The 9,144-nt window shown below is 47.1% G+C and overlaps 1 protein-coding gene across 1 annotated transcript in view; it reads right to left on the minus strand.

Moving 5' to 3' along the window:
- Window positions 1-7,598, minus strand: part of STAB2 (stabilin 2) — a gene marked incomplete at its 5' end in the record, with an annotated part of 97,374 nt that extends 89,776 nt beyond the window's left edge. Inside the window, 3 exons of the mRNA XM_008570288.1 lie at window positions 5,106-5,264; window positions 6,467-6,560; window positions 7,418-7,598. Coding sequence (XP_008568510.1) covers window positions 5,106-5,264; window positions 6,467-6,560; window positions 7,418-7,598 — 434 coding nt within the window. The remainder of the gene's footprint in view (window positions 1-5,105; window positions 5,265-6,466; window positions 6,561-7,417) is intronic.
- Window positions 7,599-9,144: the final 1,546 nt, after the last annotated feature.

Here is a 9,144-nt window from a genome sequence, read left to right on the forward strand (position 1 = left end):
TTACCGGTCATCTTTTAAAAAAAAAAAAAAAAAAAAAAAAAAAAAGTGCCCCTTCCTGCATGAAGGTTTAGGCCCACCTCAGGTGCATGCTCTGTAGAGTGGGGCACAGGCTGGATTTCAGTCTCCACTTGCCTATAGGTGGGGCACTTTGCGCTGTATGCAAACTAAACCGTAGAAGCAATGGCCCCAACCATGCAGCTATTAAATATGATGATGATGATGATGGGTTGTGTGAAAAATGGGGAAATGTTGTGTTAAACGCAGACTAGGAACCAACAAAACTGTAGTTGATCACAATAATGGAAAGGAAAATAAAAACCTATGCATAAAAAAAAAGACCAGAAGGAAAAATACATTTTGTATAAATGGTGATTGTGGGGACACTGTGAGTGATTTTATTTTTTCTCTACTTTTTTATTTTCCAGTATGTTTTCCATGATCATGTAACATTTTGAACTTTAAAACATAATGTAAAAGGGAGAAATTTCTTCAACAGATTAAAAAAAACAGGTATTATGGAACTATTATGGAACCAGCAATGAACCTAGAGGAAAACAAAGCACAAGTACATGGAAAGTAAGTAAGAAGAGTCCACCCTTAATAGACACTGGAAAACAAGAGATATTATAAGCCTTATGGAGTAACTGGCCCATGAGTTATGTATATGATGAGGACGACTGCTGTTCAGAGGAGGAGGGGATGGGCTGGGAATGTTCTTCTGGGGAGTGGGATGTGGCTGCAACTTGGGAGAGGTGGAGAGGCTGTTCAAGCTGAGGGCCAATGTCAAGAGAAATGAACAGAGGTGGGAAAGCCTGTGGGTTTGATTGGAAAAGGATTATTCATGGACTGGTCTCTAAAGTAGATGCATGCATCACAGAGGGGACACAAGGCAACCTGTTAGGCTGTGGGATGAAATAAATAGAAGTCCTATTTATAAATTTTTATCTTTAAAAGTATCAGTATTATCTGCTGTGTATGCTCTGTAAGGTAAATGTGTATATTTGCATATTTGTACAGGTAAACCATGTACAGAAGCACGTGTATACAACTGTACATAGTAGAGCAAGACCTTATCAACAAGGCTGTTTAATTTTCTTCACCTGGCCTTGGGGTAGCACCTCCATGCACCTCCATCCTTGAAAACCTCCTGGCATATCCACCTAAACACGATTTGCCTTTTTAAAGCAACATTCATCGTAATTAGGGTTTGTGCTTATTTGGCATGTCTAAATGTTTTCAAGCCAACTAGTACCAACTGAGGGCAATCCCAGATATAAAGGGGAAATTTGGAGACAGACATACATGCAGGGAGAATGCCATGTGACCATCAATGTGGAGGTCGAGGTGACGAGTCTACAAGCCAAGGAAGACCAAGATCACCAGCAAACCACCTGAAGTAGGAGAGGGGCATGGGCAGAGTCTTCCTGACAGCCCTCAGAAGGAACCAGCCTTGAGGACACCTTGACCTCAGACCTCCAGCCTCCAAAACTGTGAGACAATACATTTTTGTTATCTAAGCCACCCAGTTTGTGGTACTTTGTTATGGCAGCTCTAGAAAATTAATAGACACCAGGACATTTTTTTTCTTTTCTATCCTCAAATGAGATCTGGCAACTCAAGTGAGTTAAAAACGAATGCAATCATTTACTAAATGCTCGGTGAGGCATAAGAGTGGAGCGAGCTCTGCCATGATTAGGACTCGGGGGGCCACATTTTAAAGCTAATTTACTCCAGACCCATGAGGAGGATCTGCTGTCAGAGAAACCAGAAGGATAAATAGGAAAGCTGCTTGGAACAACCTGACCACGGAGCTCTCTCTGCATGGATTGCACAGCATTTATCACTTTGTGTTATTCATATATTTGTTGCTTTGCATAGGATTGAGTTTCTCCAGTTCTGGCTGAGGCCCTGGCCACAGTAATCTCTTGCTCCCACCACCAAGCCCAGTGGCTGAGCCAGAGTAGGCACCTGAGAAGTGCTGGATGAAGGAAGGAATAAACGAGTGGATATGTGAACATCTGTTTTATTTTGTCTGCCTAGCATCCGTTCTCTCTCCTTTCGGAAGCTTGCACCCCCATATGGCTTTGGGGACACTGCCACTCCCCCTCTCCTAGTCCACATGATAAAATGCATGGAGGCACAGGGCATTGGTGAAGCTTATTACTGCATCCCACACCCTTGGCCACAGCGCCTGACTTCTGTAACTGAGTACAGGGCTGACAGGAGTGTCAGGAAACGAGGAGGGATGTGAAAGCTCTCCATTTGAGCCCGTGAAAGAGAATGAATCCTGGGCTTTTGGTGGAAGTTACCAGAAAACTTTCTCTATTCTGAGTAACTAAGCATTGTGATGATACAAGCCTGAAGTTGCTGGAGGCCACCCCTCCTCCGGGAGCCTGAAAAGGAGCTGGATCAAGGCATAGCTCCTTTATGAGCCTTGAATGATGTTGTACCTGCAGCTAGATCCAAAAAATTCTCTTTTCTTTCTCCTCCCCCCCCCCTTTTTTTTTTTTCGTGTCCAGCAACGGATCGCAACCCTCAGTGTCGCGCCCGTACCGGACCAGGACCGGCAACGGGATCGCAACCCTCGGTGTTGCTCCCGCACCTCGCTCAGCCAGTGAGCGGGAACTGGTCTGTATGTGGGATCCGAACCCTCGGCGGGAGCGCTGCCGCGCTTCCCAAGTGATGCACTGTAGCAGTGCGCCACCGGGCTGGCCCCCCCCAAAATTCTCTTTTCTGTTTAAACCAGTTTTAATTGCATTTTCTTTCTTTACCTCTTTTTAAAAACTTGTGGTAGAATATATATGACATAAAACTTGCCATTTTAACCATTTTTAAGTGTACAGTTCAGTGGCATTTGTATTATTGGACAACCATCACCCCTATCCATCTCCAGGACTTTTTTTTATCTTCCCAAACTGAAACTCTGTCCCCACCCATTAAACACTGACTCCCCATCCCCCCACCCCCAGTCCCTTGCGACCACCCTTCCACTTCCCGTTTGTATGAATTTGACTACTCTCAGGACTTCACATAAGTGGAATGACAGTATTTGTTCTTTTGTGACTGGCTTATTTTACTTAGTATAATATCTTTTTTTTTTTCCTTTTTGTCTTTTTTCGTGTCCGGCAACGGATCGCAACCCTCAGTGTCGTGCCCGTACTGGACCGGGACCGGCAAGGGATCGCAACCCTCGGTGTCACCTCCGCACCTCGCTCAGCCAGTGAGCGGGAACCGGTCTGTATGTGGGATCCAAACCCTCGGCGGGAGCGCCACTGCGCTCCCAAGTGGCGCACTGTAGCAGTGCGCCACCGGGCCGGCCCTTAGTATAATATCTTTAAGTTCATCTATGTCATAGCAGGTGTCAGAATTTCCTTCCTTTTTAAGGCAAATAATATTTCATTGTACATGTAAACCACATTTTGTCTCCCCATCCGTCTGTGGATGACACCTGGGTCACTTCACCTTTTGACCACCGTGAATAAAGCCGCTATGAGCACTGGTGTACAAATATCTGCTTAAGTTTCTGCTTTGGATTTTTTGGGGTATACATCCAGAAATGCAATTGCTGGATCATATGATAACTCTATTTTTTGGGGGGAATGACTACACTGTTTTCCATAGTGGCTGCACTATTTTATATTCCTACCAGCGGTGCACAAGTAATTGGGTTTTCTGTTATAACTAAAAGATTTCCCCATGATACGGTACCCCCAACCCTGCCCCTTTACCAACTGTCACTCCCTGAGAAGCACCTACTGGGGTCTATTGAAACAGTTACCCCCAGCTGTACCTACATGTACATCGAACTCGAGGCTTTGCCTGGGGGTGATGCTTCCATCTCCCATCTGCTTTCAGGAGTGGAAGGTGGGCTACGGTGGCAGATGGCCATGTTCTTGGCCAGGCAGTTCTGTTTCCTTTGACCCTTTCTCCTAATCATGTTTACTGTCCTTTAACCACATGCAGGGATGTCTTGGAAAAGATTTCCAAACAGATCACCTGCTTTGGTAGTGATGAGCCCTTGAGAGGCCCCTACACTTCTGGCCATGTGAGGCTGGTTATCCCTTCACATCTGCACAAGTGTCCAGCCCTGCACTGGCCCCACAGGACAGAAGCTGAAGGAGTGGAGTGAGAATGAATGGGAATGCTGGCTGACGTGGCAGAGGAGGTGCTGGAGACTCCACCCTTTGACACACTTAAACAGACCAGATTTCCATTTGTCTGGGTGGATTCCTCCCCAAAGGAAAGGGAAGGTGTGAGGTGGTCTTTCATATTCCATCTAGTCCCATTCAAGCTCTGTGTTCCCCTGTGTATTAATATGTGCACAGAAATGAGAGGCCCAAGAACCAAAAGGCTCGGGATGGCAGCCGGGGAGGTGTCATGGTGAGCAAGGTTAGGCCTCATCACAAACAGCGCTTGTCACCGTGGGAAGAAATACATTTCTCAAAGAGCAGAGAATAATTTGGAGATTTGTAAAAAAGCTCAGCAGTGAAAAATTGTATCAAGAATCAAAAAGACAGGGGGTGATTTCCGATCCTTGTTCCCAACTTCCATGTCTTCTGACCTCCTTCGCCTTACACAACACACCTGTTTGTCCCACAGGGTGGAAGCACGTGGGGCTGGATGGGGAGTGAGACCCCGATCAGTGACCTCATCTTTTCCAAGGCCACAGTCCTAGTGCAGTTGGTATTAGCTTTCCTGGGGCTGATTAGTTCCCAAGCAGCAGCCTTCTCTGCCTTGGTCTCCATTCAATGAGGGTAAGTGAAAGTGACCAATAGTTACAGAAGCATAAGGTGGGGTTCAGGGTGTTGACTAAGGGGACAGCTCTGGAGTCTGACTGTCTGGGCATGAAACTTGCACTGTGGTTTATTTTCTATGTGACGTGAGCGAATGACAACCACTTGGCGCCTCAATTTTCTCTTCTAAAAGATGGGATAATAACAACACCTCATCATAGGTTTGTTGTGACAATTAGCCCATAGTCACTGCTACAAGTGATAAAAAAATGTGCGCAGTAAGTTCTAACTGAAGTTCTTCTGTGGCTAGGGAAATAAAATGTCACTGCAGGAATTCTGCTTCCTGTCTGTGCTCTGCCATGTCCAACGTACCTGTCCGGGACCCACATACAAACAGGTCGCATTGTCGTGGCAGCCGCCAGCACTGGGCAGCAGGCAGTTGTTGATCTCCACGCAGTCTCTCCCATTCCCTGTCCACCCTTGCTGGCACACGCAGGAGTGCGTCCCCACGCCAGCTCTGATGCATTCTGCCTGCAGGAGGAAAAGACAGAGCAAAACCTCTGAAACCTCAGTCCAGCCACATGATTCCAAAAGTAAAAAAGGATTTCCAGAGGTATGTTCTAGAAACACATTCGTGCATAGAATGCAATGAAAATTGACTGAAATGCTTATTTGCAGTGAGATCAATCAAAAGATTAGATGATTTAAAGAGCAAAATTGCTTGGAGCTGGCCAGCTAATGGCCACCAACACTAACATCATTATGAAACCACCAGTTATTAAGCAAGTTTTTATTTTTTTTATTGTTTTGCAAGTATGAACAATCATGAGGAAGGAACTGTTTTTATCTCTAGTTTACAGGTAAGGAAACAGGATCATACAGCTACAAAGAGCATAAACCCAGGTCTCTATACTGTCAGGGTCCAAACTCCTAACCACTGTACCAACTCCCGGGCCTCTCAAGATGACCACCCCAGGGGGCTGAAGGACAGGGTGAGAAGGAGAGAGAGGTACAAGGTAAGTTGCTGGGATGAGGTTGACTGAGCGGGGCATGGATTGCCCAAGGGGAATCTGGTGGGCTAGGGCCAGGCAGTTGGGTCTAGATTTTATCCTCAGAGCTAGGGGAAGTTACCGAGGGGTTTGAGTCTGGGAGGAACATGGTCTGATTCACTATAAGCCACTCTGGCTGGGGGTGGACAATGTACTAAGGGAAGGCAAGAGAGGAAGCAAGAAACCATAGGTAAGAAATGAAGGTGACTAGGGTCAGGGGTGGTGGTGATATTCAAAAGGTGTGAGTGAAAGCAGTGGTAGGTTCTGGCTACACGCCTAACATTGATAGAACTGAGGGCAAGTCACTTAACTTCCCAGAGCCTCAGTAAAATCGGAATAACAATATCTACTTCATTGTTGGTGGGAGGAGCTAATGAGATCAGGTACATTAAATTCCCTTGAAAGCTGTAAAATTTAAATCAAGAGTTATTATGACTCATTTCAATATCTGATTCTCTCTCAGGCTGTGTTTTTCTAAGTGCCCAAAGTTCCTTGCACATCTGGATTTAGGAAGTGGAAGCTTACAGAAAGCACCCAGCAGCCGTCTTTAAAAATCCAAGATTCAAACATAAGTGCTTCCTGCGTATGAATAATGATCAGACACTGTTTTTGGAATGTCTTGCCTCAGGATTTCCTAAAAAAAAACCAACCATGTACAGTTCGAAGGTAAAGACCAAAACTCACATTGCGGTTACAGCCTCCTGGGATTAATCCCACACAAGGGTCCATCTCGGAACAGAGAATTCCATCCCCTTCATATCCTGCTTTGCAAACACAGCTGCCAAAAAGAATGCACAAAATCAGCCACAAAAACACAAGCCCCGACCACCCAGAAAAGGGCCAGCCAGACGGGCACGAACCAGCTCATGGCCAGGTGGCTTGACGGTGTGCGCTTGTGGAGGAAGCCAGTGTTAAAGGTGGCCGGGGGTACTTCTGGGGTCTGTGGTCAGACACACCTGGGTGGGAATCCAGGCCCCACCTCTTAGCAGTTGTGTCACCCTGCATGAATCCCTTAACAACTGAGAGACTTTGTTTCCTCATCTGGAAGATGGGTCTAACACTCCCTGCACAAGCCTGCAGTGAAGATTCCATGAGTGGACACACGTGGAGCCTACTGTAGATATTCGATAGTATTAAGGAAACAAATGGTGATCCATTGACTTAAGACCCACTTTCCTTTAAATATTAACAGGATTAGGAAGTAAAGGTGTTTTCAAAGGTTGGAAAGCTGGTGGACAAATCTTCATTTCTTTCACGTGTGTGATGATGACAATTATAGTTTCTATGACGGAGTACCCGTGATGTGCTGGCCCTGGTCTGGGTGCTTTTCAGTTCAGTTTGTTTAATCTCCACCATGGCTCTTGCTAGGTGGGTATCACTATTCTACTACTGTACTGATGAGAAAGTGGGGCCCAGAGACGTTAAGGAGCTGTCCAAGGTCACACAGCTGGTGTGTTTTGAAGCAGGGAGTGCCGCAGTTTGAATCCAGCTCAGTCTAAGGTTCTTTCCACGAAAGCCGCACTGTCAGCTGGAGAGAATGGGCCTTTTGTACAAACAGTCTTGATATGGGTTGACTCTATCTATGCATAGCACAGTGGTCATGGGTTGTTAAGGGCTTTCCCCTCACAGGCCTACCTGGCTGTCCCATTGCTGTATTCACAGGTGGCGTGGATGTGACAGAACTGGACGTAAGGCCCACAGGCTGAGGTCTGCTTGTCACAGAGTCTCCCAGTGGACCTGTCTCTGCATGTGCCTGCAAGGCAGGCCCCGTCACTGTCTATCCCGTTGTCGCATGTTCCATGGACACACAGACATTCTGAAAGAGAAAAAAGAGGGATGTTTAGGGATTGGAAACAAGCCTGGCATTGGGGCACCACTCCCTGGAGGGCAGGGACACCTCCTATCACCTCTCCCCTCCTGTCAAAGCAGGGCCTGAGGCTGAGCTGGGGGAAGACTTGGGCTGTTACTTCTCAGGGTCTCACATGTTCCTCGGGGTGCCTGGGACAGCCCTGGGTGAGCTTGATTGTCCCACCCAGGAGAAGGAGAGCTTCGTGCCAGGGCTGCTTTTCATGTACGTGTGGGTGTGGGGGAAAGGGCAGGTGGTGGTGCTGCAAAAGAGGCCAAGGAGCTCGATTTCCAACTACTTTGTGATTGGAGAGTTTAGCCTGGAAATTTTTCTACATATTTTTTTCCTTTTTGTCTTTTTTCATGTCCGGCAACGGATCGCAACCCTCAGTGTCGCGCCCGCACCGGACTGGGACCGGCCACGGGATCGCAACCCTCGGTGTTGCTCCCACACCTCGCTCAGCCAGTGAGCAGGAACTGGTCTGTATGTGGGATCCGAACCCTCGGCGGGAGCGCCACCACGCTCCCAAGTGGGGCACTGTAGCAGTGCGCCACCGGGCCGGCCCGATTTTTCTACATTTTGCTGAAGACATTCTGGAACCCCAGAAGTGATCTCTCATGTCGGCAGGCCCTGGGTGCAGCTCATGTGTTTATTCTTCTATCACAGCCAGCCAGTGAGAACCAATGGCAGGTATCTGGGCCCTGGCTTCACTCGAGGCACTGGGCCATCTTTCACATGCACCATTTCATTGTCACCAGTTCCAGGAAGTAGGGACTTTTGGAACCCCCCCTTTCCAGATAAGGAAACTGAGGCCCAGAGAGGGTGAAGCAAATTGCCTAACATGCTGAGACTTGAATCTGGGCCTTCAAAGTCCATTTCTAGCAGTGACTATGTGTAAACACAGCGGATCATTATCTGAACTGGCATTTCCACATCCCTGTTTTCATTTTAAACTTTAGTTGCTTAATTTGCTTTTGATTATAATCTTTTGCATATTAGAATGTGAGCCAGCTCATCGACTCAGGCTCCTGTGCATGTGGCAGTGAAAAGAAAGACATGGAGACTCTCAAAGGAAAGTGGCGAGCATTTGGGGGCTTGAAGTGTGATCAGAAATGAAGGAGTCTGGGGTTTTGCCCCAGAAGGGACTTCCAGGAGAGGACTTAGTGTGGGTTCTTGGAGCCAATGTCCAGGAAAAAGAAGACAAACACAAATGAGGGGGACAAGAAAATCATGGCTGGATTTGAAACAAAAGAGAATTTTAATAAAAAAGAAGAGGAGAGTCTGTCTCTCTCTCTGCCCTGCTCCCTCTGCTTCCACCATCTTGCAATGTGAGACCCCTGGGTTACTGTTGCCACCACCAGACAGACGTTGGACTTCTCAGCCTCAGAAACTTACAGGTCTAGAATTCCAAGATGGCGACGGGTCTGGAGCGGCCGTGCCAGGAGACAGCGCGAACCTGAGAAGTGTGCGCTGTGATACCAGAGTACTAATTGCATTTCCAAGAGCAACAAAAAAT

This window comes from Galeopterus variegatus, unplaced genomic scaffold, assembly GCF_000696425.1.
Source record: "Galeopterus variegatus unplaced genomic scaffold, G_variegatus-3.0.2 Scaffold588, whole genome shotgun sequence".
NCBI classification, from domain to species: Eukaryota; Metazoa; Chordata; class Mammalia; order Dermoptera; family Cynocephalidae; genus Galeopterus; species Galeopterus variegatus.